This window comes from Papilio machaon, chromosome 21 (genome assembly GCF_912999745.1).
Source record: "Papilio machaon chromosome 21, ilPapMach1.1, whole genome shotgun sequence".
Taxonomy (NCBI): Eukaryota; Metazoa; Arthropoda; class Insecta; order Lepidoptera; family Papilionidae; genus Papilio; species Papilio machaon.
The window spans coordinates 2,308,914-2,328,133 of NC_060006.1; the positions used below are offsets into that span (position 1 = coordinate 2,308,914).

At 32.0% G+C, this 19,220-nt stretch overlaps 4 protein-coding genes across 4 annotated transcripts; all 4 read right to left on the reverse strand.

Moving 5' to 3' along the window:
• Nucleotides 1–1,873: 1,873 nt before the first annotated feature.
• On the reverse strand, nucleotides 1,874–3,834 carry LOC106718592. The gene is made up of 2 exons (XM_014512740.2): nucleotides 3,502–3,834; nucleotides 1,874–3,196 (listed from the first exon to the last, which is right to left on the reverse strand). The coding sequence occupies exons 1-2, from the start codon at nucleotides 3,675–3,677 to the stop codon at nucleotides 1,927–1,929; spliced, it is 1,446 nt and encodes a 481-aa protein (XP_014368226.2). The 5' UTR covers nucleotides 3,678–3,834; the 3' UTR covers nucleotides 1,874–1,926.
• A 967-nt stretch (nucleotides 3,835–4,801) lies between these two features.
• Nucleotides 4,802–5,592, reverse strand: LOC106718590 (3-oxoacyl-[acyl-carrier-protein] reductase FabG). Its single transcript, XM_014512738.2, has one exon. The coding sequence runs from the start codon at nucleotides 5,582–5,584 to the stop codon at nucleotides 4,802–4,804; it is 783 nt and encodes a 260-aa protein (XP_014368224.2). The 5' UTR covers nucleotides 5,585–5,592.
• A 771-nt stretch (nucleotides 5,593–6,363) lies between these two features.
• On the reverse strand, nucleotides 6,364–7,238 carry LOC106718596 (3-oxoacyl-[acyl-carrier-protein] reductase FabG). Its single transcript, XM_014512741.2, has one exon. It carries the CDS (start codon nucleotides 7,130–7,132, stop codon nucleotides 6,380–6,382), a length of 753 nt encoding a protein of 250 aa, XP_014368227.2. The 5' UTR covers nucleotides 7,133–7,238; the 3' UTR covers nucleotides 6,364–6,379.
• A 1,121-nt stretch (nucleotides 7,239–8,359) lies between these two features.
• On the reverse strand, nucleotides 8,360–9,250 carry LOC106718599 (3-oxoacyl-[acyl-carrier-protein] reductase FabG). The gene has a single exon (XM_014512745.2). The coding sequence runs from the start codon at nucleotides 9,223–9,225 to the stop codon at nucleotides 8,395–8,397; it is 831 nt and encodes a 276-aa protein (XP_014368231.2). The 5' UTR covers nucleotides 9,226–9,250; the 3' UTR covers nucleotides 8,360–8,394.
• Nucleotides 9,251–19,220: the final 9,970 nt, after the last annotated feature.

Sequence of the window (19,220 nt, forward strand, 5' to 3'; positions counted from 1 at the left end):
TTTTTTGTGTAATATTTATTTATTTTTAATAGATTATGTAACATTCCAATGCATTCAATTTCAATAATAAATGCTAGAAATAGTCTTATACATTGATTTTAATGTTGTTTTTTTAATTTCATGACATTTTTTGGTAACTTGGACTTTTGTAATCTGTATACTTTCGTTTTTTAATCATTTATAAAAATATGATGCAATAAACACAGTGTTTATTGCAGATAAATTGATTTATTATAATACATAGTTAGTATGGGTTACTTGGAGTAATTGTATTTTTCTTTAATAATCCTTTATTAAATTAAGGTTACTTTATGTGCATATAAAAGCATATTGAAAACTCAAGAGTGTCGGTAGCTCAGGGGTTAAGCATTTGAATTGTAATCTGCAGGTCCTGGGTTCGAATCCCACCATGCACCAATGTGTTTTTCTATTTACATATGTACATTTATCCGACATTCTTACGGTGAAGGGAAACATCGTGACGAAAAATAAAATTTCAAAGATATATGTGTATTCCCGGGAGAAAATGATGACGACGCGGCTCGTCACCCGAAATACAGAAAAGTGGATTGCGGTGATTCGTTTGGCCACGTCAAATGGAGGTCCGTGATCTATGCATACCCCCTTTGGGTTACAGGCGTGAGTTGTGTACTTTGTTGGAAGAAACCATGGATAACCTATAGTGTGTTACATAAACATAGTTGAAAGAAAATGTGGATCAGTCAAATCATTATAAAAACTTGTATAATATTAATTAGGTAGTACTTCATAGTGTTAAAAATATCTCGTATTATTTTTAGTAAATACAATAGATAATTAACAGCAGTACTGTTGATAATTTAGACATAAGAATTTTAAGGTTAGTGGTTAGATTTAATGTTAGAAATTGCTAGAAAACATCACAACTATGTTACCCGTAAGGTTAGGCAGGTGTTTTGAATTCTGTTGCGTTCTGCGCAGCAACTAGTGCGATCCCGAACACGGGAATAAAAACTGCTTGGCGACAAATGTATTTTTTAATATAGAGGTGTTTATATAATTAGTATTTTAAAGTAGCCATAGAATAAAGTTATAACTCATAGATGTGACACTGGGAAAATTTACCACAAAAAAAAAATCCTCCCGATGCCTACCACACCTCTTTTATATGCTCCATCTTGGGGTATAAATCTACGTTATAAATTGTGTTGTATAATGACAATGAAGATATATAACTTACTATATTAATAATCAGTAAATACTAAATTATCCTGATAAAAATGGCAGTAAATTAATATTTTCGGAGACCTGTAACGTCTTTGAGTAACTTTTGAAATATAAATTTGCTTCCAAATGCTATACAATATGTTAATTTAAAAAGCTTTATCTTTTAAATTCACATATTAACTTAGATGTAGTACCTTTCATTAAACTTATGTAAATGAAAAGTTCACTATTATGTTAAGGAAACTTAATTATTTTTAAAAATTTTATGTAGATTTGTTAGTGTATTATTATAATTTTTAATAATTTTCTCAATTTTGTGTACTGTGTTGATATGAGCGATTAATGTAATCAGGTTTTTATTTTTTAGTTTTGTGTGTATTGATAATGGAATTAAATAATTTTTATATTTTAAGATTATTTTTTTTATTTCCCTATAAATAATAAATATATGGAGTTTAGGATATAAATCTATATATATAAAAGAAAGTCGTGTTAGTTACACTATTTATAACTCAAGATCGGTTGAACTGATTTAGCTGAAAATTGATGGGGAGGTAGCTTAGAACTAGGAGACGGACATAGGAACTTTTTTATCTTGTGTGCATTTTTTATTCCGCGCCGACGAAGTCGCGGGTAAAAGCTAGTAGGAAATAAAAGACTTTTTCGTAAAATAACCTTATATTTATCTCTAAGCGATACACAAAAATTACATAATAAAGGCTAGTAACTGCCAAGCTTTATATCCAAGTTGTTTTCACATATGTATTTCTGCACATCGCTTATGTCCTCGGTAAAATCTACAGTGAACATCTGTAGGTGTTCACAATGCTGTATCACTTGTTTAACTACCTCCTTCGATACTTCCAAAGTACAGTCCAACCATAGACAATTTAATCTTTTTAATTTACCTTTTTGTATCAACTGTAACAGAGTGTCGTCAATATTTATTTTCGTTTGATATTTTAAAACCAACTTCTGTAAATTGTCTGTGCAGTCAAGGAAAAAAGTCAAAATACTGTGGATGTTGTAGTTATCGTTACCTATTGTCAAATTTCTGAGATGTCTAAAGATTTTATCAGGTTTTCTAAAGTATCTGGGTGTGACTAAACTTTTAGACTGCGTCATAAGACAAAGGGTGACAAGGTTGGGACAGTGTACACCGATTGAAACTATCGCTTCTAAAGTCAGAGAATGTTCAATCTCCCATAGAGAGAAATGGGTTAAATAACATCCTTTAACAGCTAAGAGTCGTTGCATAGAGTCTGAGTAGAAAAAGAAGGATAAATCCAAACGTGTTAATCTCAAATCACTTAACGCAAGTTGCTCTAAAATAGCATCTTTATTATGGGCGGATAGATGAGTGACTGATAGTTCCTTTAAACAGGGACAGATTTTAATTAATTTTTTGATACCATCACCTGAAGCAAAGTGGCAATTGATTTTTTTTAAACTTAAAGGACCAATGTCTATAACGGTAGTGATTAAAGTGGCTCCAATATCACAAGATTCAATCCTCAATTCTTCTAAATAAGGAAGTTCGCTGATCAACATTATGATACCAGTTTGCGAAACGCATCGCCCTATTCTATTGGCTCGCTCGTTACGGGGTGAATCCATTGCAAGTATGCGCAATTGTTTCAAATTCGCTATTGAATATAGACCAGCATCTGAAACGTTCCTAATTAAAACGGAAGCGTTGATAAGTGATTTGCCAATATCAACTTTAGAAACTATATTAATCTCTTCCAGAAGTAAGCAATTTGAACCGACAATTTGTAGAATTTCGTCTGTACAGACAAACTTAAGGTCTAGAATGACTAAGCGAGTGAAATTTGGGAGGTTTTGTATCCAGAAATGTTGTGGTATACCATTGTCTAGGTCACATTTACGGAAGACAGTCATTTTGGGATGTGTCAAAACATGAAGTTGTATTCGGGGGTCACCACGATATTGGCAACAGGTTCTTTCTAAACAGAGAACATCGAACAACCTGAAAAAAGATAATAATTGTAATAATATACTTAACAATTAATATAAAAATTAAACTGAACTATTACCTAATTATAGCAAAACCAAATTCATTTCAGGCAACATTAAATGTTAGCTTAGAACTTTCAATTAATATATTGTTTTATTTTGGATATGAAAACAATTTCCAAATTATATAATTAATAATTTAAGCAGTAGCTTTACTTTGCATAATAGCAATGAGCAATATCTTTATTGTTAAAAATAAAATAAACGATATGGTAAACATTCTATTGATGTCGAAAAGAAAATTATGGTAATACATACCTGGCAGGTAGCATAGACATCAAATGACATTTTAAAGCATACGCCTCCCGTTCGCAATCCCCAAATTGATTTTCTGGATAACTCTTTTCAATAACGTAACAAGCGGAATTAATTAAACTAATACAAGTCTTAACGCATAATTTGAATAAGCTACTGGGCTGTTTTCGAGGTGACATTTTAGTTTATGTATAAAAATTACACGTATTTAAAGTTAAGGGACAAATATGATATCTACAACGATACGTTTTCCATTTCACAACATGCAATAATTCATAAAAAAACAAGACACTTTTTATAGCTATTAGCCAGCCATTTCTAAAACTGACATTTATTGAACAAATGACAAATGTGCAATGACATTTGATTTATTGTTGCCAAATGAATGGCAAAGAATATATAAAAGAAGAGCATTCATTTATTTACTCTGTGCACTTTATTTTGCTTTAAAATAATTTTACTTTGTTCATAATTTTTTATAGGAAAGTAAGTAAAATTTCATTATGATGGCGATTTATTAATATCGGTAAGTAAGACATTCAATTTCAATGTTACCGGTTTATGTTACGCGGTTGTGCATATAACCGCGAGTTTGCACTGCTGAAACACTTTTACAAAGGTCTGTGTTTTTCTAAAAGTGAGCGATCGAGAGAAAGAGTAAGAGAGAGACAATCGATGATGCGTGAACTTATTATATTAAAATACATTTACAATAATTTTTAATTATATTAAAATTCATTTAAAATAATTTGCTAATGCAAATGACGCAATTTGCCTCAATCAAGTATACATCTCTTGTAATTAATTTCACTAAATTAATAGGGTTGGGTAAATTTAAATTTGTAGAACTGCCGCGGAAGACGGAAAATAAATGTGGGTAATTTTTTCCCTGAATTGCGAGCAACGAGATTTCTTTCGCCTGATTCGCGTAAAATATGTACTAGGATTAAATTAAACAATCTACAAGCGGTGTTGATAGTCAAGACTTTTTTAGTCAAACTAATGGAATTTGTAAGTACCATCTATTTTAATTTTTACAGTGAGTATATAAAATACATAGATATAAAACAATTGCAAGAGTTCTTAGTTCTTACGATGCCATTTTAACTTTACGTTGCAATTTGTTTGATAGTATTGTGTTCAGTAGAAATCTAACATCGATATCTCCTGAAACTTACCTTGGTTCCTTATTTACTGGCTCTAGTGCAATTTATTCTACTAAAATGACAACAAAAGTAAAATTAGGTTATAATAGATGCGGAATCGTTACTAAAATTAAAGATTAATCAAGTTATCGAGTATTTTATTTTAAAAGAAAACCATTGTCACATACATAGTTGGACCCCGTAATACCTTTTGCTTTATCGCTAGCTAAAAATAAAATCAAATCAGCTATCTCTTTCGACTCCGAAACTCTTTTCAATGCTGTAAAAACTTTTTGATCCGTGTCACGAACCATATCAGAGTTTTCTTGAAAATCTGTTAGTACAGGGCCAGGACTGACGACATTTACTCGTACTCCGAATTCCGATAGTTCCAAAGCTGCGCATCGGGTAAAATGATCAAGAGCCGCTTTGGACACACAATAAGAAATCAATATTGGTGTCACTGGAACTGAAGAACCACATATACTTGACACATTTATTATATTTCCCTTTGTTTTAATTAAATGTGGTGTTGCTAATTCAGTTAAATGCATTGCGGCTCTCAAATTAGTAGCAATTACAGCATCGTAACTTGACATTAAATTTCCATCGAGTATAGTTCCAGATTTTGAGAATCCTGCATTATTTACCAGAACGTCAAGTCGTCCAAACTGTTCAATTGTTTTTTCGATTGCTCTCTTCGCTTCCTCATCTTTTGATATGTCAGCTTTAACAATTAATGGTTCTTTACCGTGTTCTGCACATTGTTGGAAAATATTTTTCAATTTGGTTTCATTTCGTCCATTAATAACAACGTTTGCACCTTCTTTAGCAAATTCAATAGCAGTAGCTGCTCCTATTCCTGAACTTGCTCCACTGATAAACACGACCTTGTCTGCGAAAACCATTATAGTGTATCTACTTGCATTTAGCAATTGCATAAGCTTATGTTTAAAATGTATTTGATAATGCATTTAATTGTTATCTGTTGTTTTCACCTTTATCTTAAGTAGAGGTATTAGTGTATCAATTTTACTAATATTATAAATACGAATGGATGTTTGTTTGAATGTATATCTTTAAAACGGCTCTACGGATCACGGTGAAATTTGACATAGACGTAGAGCATAGTCTGGAAGAACACTTAGACTATAATAATTAAGTTTTTTAAATCAGCGCGGACGTAGTCGCGGGCAACAGATAGTAATAAGATAAAGTGAATTATTTTCACAAAGCCGAGCGTTATCGCAATTCCCCTACAATTTCTTTATTTGAATCGTTTTGTGAAATAAAACAATATATAAAAACAGACGGACAATATTTTTTATTAATATTTTAAATAGCCGTTACCCGCAACCACCATCAGGTGGAATTGAAAAAATAAGTTAGTAGCCTATGTTTTATTCCAGATTGTAATTTATCCCTGTTCCAAATTTCAACCAGATTCTTTCACCTGTTCCGAAGTTACGTGGTAACAATTATCACATCCCAGTGATATCAGTAATTTATATAGTAGTAGGTAATATAAAATTAATATTTGGTAATTAGTCTTATTTTTGGTATAAAATTATTTGTAGCTTCAGTATTGGTGGTACAGATTAGAAAATCTTAAATTGAAAAATGTAATAAAAACTCCAGTGTTGCATTACAATATTATTATTGTAGAATACATAGTAACAATTTATTATAATTACACTAATAAACATATTTTATTCTTATTTAAGACAATGTTACGTTTATTTTATAAGACAGCCATTGTCGGACACATAATTAGATCCGGTAATACCTTTTGCTTTATCACTGGCTAAAAACAAAATCAAATCAGCAATTTCAATTGATTCCGATATTCTCTTCAGGGCCGTAAGATTTTCCCGCTCAGTAATATCTTCCCCTACTCCAGCATTTCTTCGAAAGTCAGTTATAACTGGACCGGGACTGACGGCATTAACACGAACACCATGTTCAGATAGTTCCAATGCTGCACAACGGGTAAAATGATCTATAGCTGCTTTAGAAACGCAGTAGGAAATTAATTGTGGCTTTACTGGCATCGAACTACCAGATATACTAGATACATTAACTATATTTCCTTTTGTTTTGATTAAATGTGGTGCAGCTAACGCTGTTAAATGCATCGCAGCTCGTACGTTTGTACTCATCACTTCATCGTAACTTTTTAATAGATTCCCATCAAGTATGCTTCCAGGTTTCGTAAATCCAGCATTGTTTACAAGAATATCAAGTTTTCCAAATTGTTTAATTGTTTCTTCAATAGCCGATTTTGCTTCATCATCTTTTGATATGTCAGCTTTAATAATAAAAGGTTTTTTTCCATGTTTTTCACATTGTTGATAAACGTTCTTTAATTTGGTTTCGTTTCGTCCATTAATAACAACATTTGCACCTTCTTTAGTAAATTCAATAGCAGTAGCTGCTCCTATTCCTGAACTTGCACCACTAATGAATACAACTTTGTCTTTGAAACTCATTGTGATCGCTTCACAATAACCACAGTAGTCAGGTGCGTGATAAATAATGTATTGAATTGTATTTCCAAAAAAAAACTATTTATCTAATCTTGTCAACGCTATCTGAAGTAGCATTAACCTTGTTACAAGTCATATCTACGTGGTATCACTTGGTGCGGGCAACACTTGCTTATCTATATGTTCTACTTGAAATCAAATAGATATAGATTATATAATGAAAATTATGATAAATGTTATGTAACGTTTTAGTTATATTAAATTTATTTATTTATTTTATAAAAATATTTTAGTAATATGTTGTTATTGGCAATTACTTTAAATCATTTTTTTTATTGAAATAGGTTCGAGACGCCATCTGTGCCAGACTAACAGGTTTACATTAATGAATTGCCAAATGGATAAATATGTCTTTGGTAACTTGTATAGAAAATCGGTAGCATTACTTGGGTCGATATATTCGGCAACATCCTAACAATTTAAGGGTACGGATTACCGATTATGTGATACAAGAAATATTAGTAATTTAACAAAATTCTACTCAATAAAAAAACTAGACCCAAGTATGGTAAAGTTCTTGACGTACCTAGGTAGGTGTAATAGATAAGGTAATGTAGATTGTTTAGTTAGGCATGATACATATTTCATTAGAGTTATCTTTTCAAAAGAAAGCTGCCATCGGAAAAATATTTAGTGATACCATTTGTTTTATCACTGGCTAAAAACAATAATATTATATTATAGTTATATTATAACATTAAAATCAAATCGTCATTGACTTTTTACTTAAAAGAGATACAAAGGTACTCATCCAACTATAATTAAAACTAACAACATAAAAATTTAGGGTCATAACATGCGTCGGTACATTCTGTTACAGCCCTTGTTTAGTGTCCCTTAAATACTAAACAATTTAACGTAGTACAAATTGTTGCATTTCTTAATCTTACTAATTTATAAATGCGAATGTTTAGATAGATGGATGGATGGATGCATTGATCTCGATGAAATTTGGCACAGATGTGGAACATAGTCTGGAAAAACACGTAGGCTACTACTTATAATTTTTTTTAATTCCGCAGGGACGGAGTTGCTGGTGACAGCTATGTCAATATAAGTCTGTACTTTAATGTCTACTTACTTTATGTAGACAAAAAACAAATTTGTAAATTTAATATAAATAAGATGACAATTATTTTTTTTATAAACTTTCTTTATTATTGTTACAAATATAAATCTATCACAAAACATGTTTCTCGTTTCTCTTAGTTAACCAATAGGAAGCCGTTGTCAGACACATAGTTGGACCCGGTTATGGCTTTTGCTTTATCACTTGCTAAAAACAATATTAGATCAGCGATCTCAATCGATTCTGACACTCTATTAAGAGCGGTAGGTATAGTACGATCAGCCATTACATCTTTGATACCAGCATTTATTTGAAAATCAGTTGTTACCGGTCCAGGACTCACAGTATTCACTCGTATTCCATGTTTAGACAGTTCCAATGCTGAACAACGTGTGAAATGATCAAGCGCCGCTTTAGACACGCAATATGAAATAAATTGTGGTAACAAAGGTACAGCTGTACCTGCTACGCTGGATATATTGATTATATTCCCTTTTGTTTTGATGAGATGAGGCGCAGCTAGTGCTGTGAGATGCATTGCACCTCGTACATTAGTAGCCATAATTTCATCAAAACTTGCAATCAGATTTCCGTCAAGTATGCTTCCTGATCTAGAGAATCCTGCATTATTCACTAAAACATCTAGTTTCCCGAATGTTTTAATCGTTTCATCAATAGCTGCTTTTGCTTCTTCGTCTTTTGATATATCAGCTTTAATAATTAACGGTTTCTTACCGAATGCTTCACATTGTTTGTAAACATTCTTCAATTTTGTTTCATTTCTTCCGTTTATAACGACGGTCGCGCCTTCTTTGGTGAATTCAATAGCCGTAGCTGCACCAATACCTGAACTCGCGCCACTGATGAACACAACTTTGTTTGTAAAACTTTTGCCGGACATTTTGTTACAGCTACGTGTACTTGTATTGACTATTGCTTTTATTATTGTACTGTAAAGGTTCTTCATTAGTCTTTTATATCAAATGGAAAAGGAACCACTACAGAATTATCAGTATGTATAATCAATATGTGATACTTTAATAATTACAATATTGCACAATGCGGAAGCCGTTAGAAAATAGGTATTTTCAAGGATTTTGTAGTTGAAAAGGAGAATTTAACGACACTCGCGAATAAACATAGTACTATAACGTTGATAGAACGATAGAACAAGATAATATTGGTCTACATTTGCATCTCTTACGATAAAGTTCGACAATGGAAACACAGAATTTTGTTTAGTTTTTTTTATATTGAAAAATCTAGCGCTTGACCACGATCCCACACGATGATGTGGTCTAAAGATGGTACGCGCTAGCTTTGTAAATGCCTATTCACTCTACTCTTGAAGGCCCCCACGTCGTACATGGACGGAAAACTGACGCCGGCAACTTATTCCAATCCTTTGCAGTACGCACAAGGAACGATGATTCAAACCTTTTCGTTCGAACGCGCGGCACGTCTACTACATAAGGATGGATTCCAGCCGTATGTCTGAACGTCCGATGGTAGAATGGTGATGGTGGATTTATATATAGTCTACATAACTGTGAGTTTAATCTTGTATTAATACATCTATAACCCTATCGTAGCTCTCTGTAGAATTAAATAAATAACAATTGAATAATACTATTCAAATATTTGAACAATTGAAAGCGAACGATGTTATAAAAGTTTTGCAAAAGCATTTTGACGTGTGCGAAATAAATCACAAGAACGTGGGAATTGGCCCAAATGTTTCCTTGAGCTCTTATTCGATAACAAAAGACCATTTGTTTTGGGCTCACGTGTCGGAAAAGGTTATTAAGATATTTACAGACATTTCATATTAAAAACCGCGATTGTGGTAACGTCTTTTTTGGGTTCACAGGTTTCTAAAATAAATGGCGATTCTATTGTTCTCTAATCATTGTTCATTATGAATTGATGATTACCTCATTAGGCAAACTCAACACTCAGTTTTAATTTTACCGACTCGAAATTATCCGAAATATTCAATTACATATAATTGTTTTAAAATATAAAATAAAGAATAAAATAGGTAAACATGAAAAAATAATCGAAAATAGTACTACAAAGTTTAATATTTTATTAACTTATTTTTCAAATTGCGTCTACTCTAACTTTGGCAAAGAACCCTTAGATTACGAAATTGACGCTTTCGATCGAAAACAAAATTGAATTGGAATTGACGAATACGTATTTGAAGAAATGTTTTTGCACTTACTTGATTTAATTTAGATTTAAAAGTATAAAAACTTTATTATCGTAAAGAATACAGGTATTATAAAAATACATTTGTATTCGAAAATTAAGTAATATGTAAAATAAAGATTTAACCAAAGTATAAACCAAGTACAGTCTAGTAGACAAATAGACTTAATAGTTTGTTAATTTCAACCGAAAGTCATCGTTTCCTAGACCTAGGCCTTCTCTATTAATCACAACAAAGATTAACCATAGACCATATATCATATCCGTCGATTTAGTCTTAAATTCAACTAGGGAATGAATTTTACTAATATTATATATTAACTTTTACCCGCGACTCCGTCCGCGCGGAATAAAAAATAGAAAACGGGGTAAAAATTATCCTGTGTCCGTTTTCTGGTTCTAAGCTACCTGCCCACCAATTTTCAGTCAAATCGATTCAGCCGTTCTTGAATTATAAATAGTGTAACTAACACGACTTTCTTATATATATATATATATATATATATATATATATATATATATATATATATATATAGATATGGATGGATGTTTGTTACATCTCTTTTTGTAATTATGTATAGTGTACGATATTGTTCTCATGTAAGTGACTTTTGTTTGTCTTTTTGAGAATAAATTCTTTAAACCTAAACCTAATCTCGCTAAAATTTGACATTGATTTAAAACATAATCTGGAAAAACCTATAGGCTAGTAATTAAGTCTTTGTTTTTAATTCCACGCGGACCAAGTCATGGGCGACAGCTAGTAACAATAATAAACAAACTGCGTATCCTTTGTTTTACGAAATATAAAAGGATTATCAAAATATTGCCGGTTCAAATAGATTTTGTTTACCGACATTACTGAAATACAATTTGTTATGAAGCAATAAGGAAAACATTCGAAATTGACATTTTTATTTAACATATCCAATTCGATACAGTCACAATTTCCTCTTTAACTTGAGAATTAAATTAATTGTTGATGTTTTCACTTATTTTTTTATTTCTTCTATAGTATTTTCATGACATGTTTATTATGAAATTGTTCCGCAAAATACTAATAACCGTTGAATAACTATAAAACGTAATATTTGCCACTTATTTTTTTGATGAAAAAAAGGAGAAACAACAATATTTATTTGAATATAAAAGTTGCAGCGAATGTAGACCACAAAGGTGTACAGATTAGTACATTAAACAATCTCAAGTAACTAACTGCAATTTTATTATGATCCTATAAATGTGAATGTTTGGATGGATGTTTGTTATTATCCTTCTATAGAACGGCAGCGAGGATCTCTGTGAAATTTGTCTACAAGAAGGCTACCTATGATCCCGGAAACGTATACGGTTCCCATGGGATACGTTTGATTAACATATTAACTCGATAACTCTGCAACGTTTTCACATATTTTATTGAAATTTGGCACAGATATAGTTAAATTATAGTCTCAAATAACACAGTACTATTATTTATCCTGTTACTAGCTGTCGCCCGCGACTCCGTCCGCGCGCATTTAAAAAAACTTAATTGTGGTATGAATTTTTTCGTGCCTTTTAAACCTCCCCTAGACCTCCACGAACATTTCAAGACTAAGATAAGATAAATCCGTTCAGCCGTTCTCGAGTTTTAGTGAGACTAACGAACAGCAATTCATTTTTATATATGTAGATTATTAATTCTGTGCCGATGAAGTCGTGGGCAAAAGCTAGTCAACCATAATTCTTTTAGCATTACCTTCTCTAATGAGCTCAAACTAGATTGCCACAAGGTTATATCCATCATAATATGCGCACAAAATTGATTCCTGTCCATTCGTTAAGACTTAAATTACTAAGTTAATGACATGCCTTGTTTATTACAAACTAGCTTTTACCCGCGACTCCGTCCGCACGGAATAAAAAATTGTAAACGGGGTAAAAATTATCCTATGTCCTTTTCCTGGTCCTAAGCTACCTGCCCACCAATTTTCAGTCAAATCGATTCAGCCGTTCTTGAGTTATAAATGGCGTAACTAACACAACTTTCTTTTATATATATAGATGACAAGACACAACCTTGTTATGAACACGAAGACAACTTTTCTAAAATAAACCTAAATACTTACAGCATAAAGTTCTTTTTAGTTTGATAAAATTTTGTAAGGATTTTCTTCCGTGTTTTGATGGCTCATAAAATGATTACTTAATGTTAAGAGGTTGTTACAAGTAATGCATGAAAGATTAGCAATCAGCTTGTCTTTAGCACACCAACTACATTTGTGCAACGATAGTGGTAGTAATTTATAAGGCGAACAGCATATTCTTAACTAGCTCAATCTGTAAAGGTATTTTTTTTAATAAAATTACTTTTTTAATCTTTTTATTGTTGAGTATTGTAGGTCCCTAGTTATTAATATATATATATAAGTCATAGATTTAAGGTCTCAGAAAGCATAACGTTAGTATACCTGCGGTAAACCTCTTGACATTTTCATCTCACACTTACTGGTACATTCAAGTCACGTCAGCATCTATTAAACAAGATCATTGCGAAGCTAATTTAGAAAATGACACTTTTAATGTAGTTTTAAGGATTGTTTTTTAAATTCTCAATGGGATTCGATTATTTTCACAACAAAATGTTTTAAAAATTTAAATATAATTAGTAAAAGATTAGAACACTACTTGACGCCATTTTCTTTGTTTTGATTAACAGCCACGCGTGTGGCTAGAATCAGAATATTTTTTTTTTCAATTTGCCGTGGCGTTTTATAGACGGCGTTTTAATCGACGGTCAAATGTTTAGACATAGTATAAAATGAGCCGGCAATATACTCGTACAATTAGTTTAAGGCATTCTATATAACGCCAAGTTTATGTAAAACGCCGACACCGTTTGTAAACGAAGGTTTTAAACAATACACCTGCGACATATACAAGGAAGTTATTTGATAAGGAAAAAAAGAATAAAAAAACAAAACAAGTGAATGCCTATTTCACCCGACACTCTTCAGATGTCTTGAAAAATGTGAATTCTTAGGATTCGGTTTTCCTTACGAGCCCTTTTGTATCAAGTGTGCGAATTATTTGTCTTGTATTTTTTGCTTGTTAGCTAAGTTATATTTTACCCAAATGTTTAGGTATCAGGTGATCCCTTGTACCACCGAATTCATGATAAGTACCGATTATTGAATTTTCTGAAGATGTATAACACATAAATATGTCTTTACTACTATGGAATGTTAATGAAAAGATATTAACAAAGGTAATTTATGGCGTATTAGTGTAGTATTTAAGTATTTAAGTTAGTGACAGTGTTGTTCCTGGCCGTCCCAGATTGACTTACATCGTCCAGATAGATTAAATACTCAAGAAGGTCTGTTTCTGCCTACTCCTCTGTGTTACGGGTGTTATATTATTGTTGTTGTTTTTGTTAAAATTCCAAGCAAGCACCAAATTATTGGTTACCATTTGGCGGATCTTGTTAGTCACACCATAACATTATTGAATGGTTTGATGATGAGAGAGTAATAGGTTATCACATTACACTACGGTTGAGAATTATAAAGAATATTTGTGTCATGCTCAATCACAGTATAAAGTTCTAACTTGAACTCAAAGAGGTGATAGAAAGTGAGCATTTATAGTTACAATTGAGGCTAAACTAAAAATAGAATACAATTAAGTCGGTTAAAAACAATTAGTTCAACTCACTTTACTACACTCCACTCGTTATTACCATGAGTATTTCCTGACTCGAAAAGGGTCTCCTTGGAGCGCTATTAGCTCTTTTCTTTGTAACATCTTTAACTTTGTGTTGGAATTTTCTAAACAAAATTGCCCCTCTTTATGCGGGCTGGGTTCTCGTATTCATATGTTAAATAGTTCTTTTGTTAATACAATTATCGTGGGTTACTGAGACCGAAATCCCCGTTTAAAACATATTGTTTCCTGGTTCTAAGCTACCTGCCCACCAATTTTCAGTCAAATCGATTCAGCCATTCTTGATTTATAAATAGTGTAACTAACACGAATTTCTTTTATATATATAGATAATTAAATATTCAAATTAAAACAAGTGAAATGTAGTTGATGATTTTTTAATTCTTAAGCTTTGTAATAAAAGGGGATTTTGGGATTTACTCGAGTGTGGCAGTCATATAAGAGGGGAACCTTGTACCCAATCAAGTATTCGGACCACACTTAACAAACTTTCCATATAGGGCGCGTTTTAGGAAGCTGATTAGGATAATAAGTAAAACAAAAATCGTTAAAAATGCTCTAGTGAATCAGTTAAAGACAGAGTTAATTGGATGCAGAACAGTCTACATTTCAAATTATCGCTTTTAATAATGTTAAGATGTAGTTCTATGTGTGGTGGGAGTACTTGATTAAGTGCATGTTATCTTCTCATGTTTAACTGCCACGCTACAGTATGTCCCAAAATTCCCGCTTCCCCTCACTTACTATAAGGGTGTAGGTTCCGTGGCGTGTAATTTACGTCAATAGTAAAATACATGCATCCAAACTGTGGCTCTCAATTGCAGTATTACTTGTATTAACACATATTGTTGTCTCACTTTTTTTCTAAGATACTATAAGGGACAATAAGCACAAATAATGTCGTTGTGATCGAAAACTACAGAAGTGATTTTTTCACACCTAAATTTTCTACAATTTATTTTGTGTTTTACTTATACTTCTTCTTATGTTAGGTACACAGGTGGTTACGTAATCACTTGTAAGTTGTTTTATTTTGCGGTTTAAGTGATACTTAAGATCCTTCTTCCACTGTTTACTTAACGTCGCCGAGGGAAATAAAGGAAAACGTACGCTCAACAATATGAGCAAAGTTAAATAATATACGAGGTGTTTGCACTTTTAGTTAAATGAAATCGTCTAAGTTCTTTTAACAGATTGTGTGATAGAGATCTGTGTACTGTGATACTGTTTATAAATTTGAAATCCTAATTGTTCAGTGGTTAAGAGTACGGACTACGTGGTCATGGGGTTGAATCCAGTGGCGGACTATTGTCATGATCCTATTTAAAAAGTATCTTCAAGGTTCGAGCTTATTTGGAAACGTTACAAAAATAATAAGTTAATTGACAAAATCTGATAAAACTTAATTTTAAAAATGTAGAAAAAAATGGCGTTAGTAGTCAACCGTTCGTAGCTGTAGCAGATTGGTAGCCATTCGTATGTACGACAAGTATTGCCTCTACGCGTTGTCCTTTCATAAAAGATAATAAGATTACAGAGGTCACAATGGACGGAGATATAAACTAGGAGTGCACTTTTATTGCGAGGTGTTTCGTGATTTAATCTAAATCTAGTTAAGAGAGTAAAAACAAATACGTGATACGCGTAGATTCATATTTTCGTTGGTCTACGAGTTTGTGCTACGTCGTAGGTCCAAATCGTAATTGTTTACGATGTTTGTGTTTTACATTTGTGTTGTCACGTTTAGAATCGTAAAAGGTTCTTATACATACAAATAATCATCATTATCAACCTGCCCTAATCCCTATGGAGGGTCGGCACAGTATGTACTACTCCTCTACATCTCTATCAGCCGTCATATCTGAATTTACCCCTTTCTTACGCATATCCTCTTTCAAACAATACATCCATACTTTCTATATTCTTCCTATTCATATATTCTTACTAATATATGGTAGATTTACGGTCCCTTACGATACAATATTGTTTAATTACTTAGTATTTCACAATGTCAAAGTTAATAGACATGTTTTATTATAAATGCTTATAAAAATGACAACTTGACACATTTAAAAGCGGTGCCGCGTTACTCAAACGCTACGAACTAACGCTACAAAAATAGGCACTTGAAAAATTGAGAGCGAGAGAAAAAAAAGCGAAGTGTTTGCTGTAAGCTTAGTGACCCAGTTAGTCAGTGAGTACACAAAGATGTCATGTTAACTGATCATAATGATTATAAATACAACAATGTGATAGTTGTAATGTTGAATAGTGAGTTTTCACTGCATAAACAACTGAACGTCAACATAATGTTATTTTTGTTTTATTTATTTAAAGTGATTTGTATATTCAATTATTTCTTTACATAAAATGAGAGATTAACACTATATATATAAATATATTTGCATATCTGAGTAGAAATTCAATGACATGTGTGAAGTCAACCAACCCGCACTAGTCCAGCGTGGTTGATTATGGCCTAGTCACCCCTTACTTGCTTCTTGGAGTAGGCTCCGAGTCACTCAGTGGGGACGTATAGTGAGCTGATGATGATGATAAATAAATTTAAACTGCGCCTTTTCATAAAAATTCATAAAATAGCTGTCGTTCGATACTCCGTTCTCACGGAATTAAAAAAATAATAATTATGCCTATGTGCTGTCCCATTCAACTGATTTGGAGTTACGCGCTAAAAAACATCCATACAAACAATCGTATTTATAATATTAGCAAGATTTGTAATAAATAAATAAAATTAATAATTTATACATACATATACAGTATGTGTTTTTTTAATCAAATAAAAAGTTTTCAGTACAAATTATGTGAGAAAGTGATAGCCATCTCGGGTGGATCCCTCTCATTTGTATTCAGAACGAAAACATCCCACAAACTTCATCTTTTGAAAGTGCCTTTAATTTTAGGCTACAACTCGTGAAAGTTTGCTTAAATTACTTTTGTTTATAATTTAGTTAAAACTATATTTGGATAATTAATATTTCTTATACCCTTTTTTTACAGTTAATCTTTTAAAATGACACCTAAGACTGACTTTTAAAACATCATCATACAATTCAACAAGAAATAACTTAAAATAACTTGAACTGTACTTTTAGACTATACTTGACTCTTACTTTTTAATAATAACTAGCTTTTACCCGCAACTCCTATAAAAAATAGAAAACGGGGTAAAAATTATCCTATGACCCTTTCCTGGTTCTAAGCTACCTGCCCACCAATTTTCAGTCAAATCGATTCAGCCGTTATTGAGTTATAAATAGTGTAACTAACAGGACTTTCTTTTATATATATAGATAGATATAAATACGATTGTTTGGATGGATATTTGTTACTACATATTTCCAGAACAGCTCAATAGATCTCGCTGAAATTTTCAATTTTCAAAGGTAAATTATTTTTTTTAATTTCGCGCGGACGGAGTCGCAGCCAATAACAAAATAATTTCATTAATTTAATAAATTCCATCCATCTAAATTATAATTTGAAGCAGTATTAAGTATTATATAATATTTTAAATAATACAGCATGATAATAGAACATTCTTTGTAAATAGTTTTTAATGTTTAGAGCGAAACATGACTAGTTTAGTATAAACATTTACATTCTAATTCTAGTTTGAAATATTACAAATTAATTTTACAACAGCTGCGCAATTTGTAATTTGTTTGACATAAATGATGTTCTAAACTAACGACATTTAATCAGTTTTGTAAACATTGTCAGTATAGAAGGGAATCCGAGTAATTAGACGAAAGGCACGGACGTTCAAAACTGTCGGTTGTAGCTTTATTTGTCCTTACATTTAAAAGTTATATTGAAACAAATAGAGGTTACACAAAATTAAAATTACAAAAAGTATAACCCGTCAATTTCAAGTGACCTCTTTCAGTACGTTCCTTCCTCTATCGATTACAGGTAGGCAACGCATCTGCAATTGCGTATGTCTATGGGTAGCGGTCACTTCGTAATTTCGCCGTATTTTGGTGACCGCTTGCTCTATAAAAAACGTGCGAGAAAAGAGATTTTCTGATATAAAATCGGACAGACTAGTTAAGTAAAATTCATGTTAATAAAATTAGAAGTGATTTATTTAAAGTTTTAGAACCATAGTGTTTTTGTTTCTTAAAATGTTGATTATAAGCGTGTTTCACCATACTATAGACTAATGAACTGTGAACTAATTAAGATGCAAAAGATAATGCTTAGGCATTGTAAGTCAAGGGTCCTAGATAAGTGAAGGGGGTATTAGAAAATAGGTCGCAAAAAAGATCTTAGTAGGCAATCCTGGATCGCAAAAAGCTTGTTAACGCTTATAATTACATACATAAAATAGGAACAACGAGGTACAAATGAAAACTTGTCCGAAGGCACAAAATATATTAAAAAATAAATATTACTAATTTAAATGCAAATGTTTAGATGGATGGGTGGATGTTTGTTAGAAGATATCTCCGGAACGGCTCAACGGATCTTGTTGAAATTTGGCACAGATGTTGTCTGAAGGAACACACAAGCTAATTATTAAGTTTTTTTTTAATTCCACGCGGACGGATTTGCGGGCGAAAGCTAGTCAATTAAAAAAAAATTAAAGGTGGGGTAAAAATTCAAATTGCGATGTGTCGATAAGTCCAAAACAATTTTAATTAAAAACGCGTAACCTCTAGTACCACTCTACTGTCAAACGTGTTACCCGGGTATCACAGAGCTAAGTTTCTGTAGTGTTTGGTTTAGACAACTGACAACTGACAATTTAGGTACGATTTTTATTAACCTAGAAGTGCGCCTGTGGACTTTAATTACTAAAGTGGTGATAACTTTATCTATTTACATCAAATTACATTAAACCCCTACCTTTCTGCTGGCATGTTACAGTAAGGATCAGAGTTATTTCCTTTAATTGTTTTTTATTTTTCAATAAAAAAAAAATTGTGAAAGTAAATGTTTCGGTTCGTTTATATGAAAGCCGAATCTCAATTCGAAATTTTTCCATAACTGTAAAAAGCTCTCAAAAGAGATTCGCCA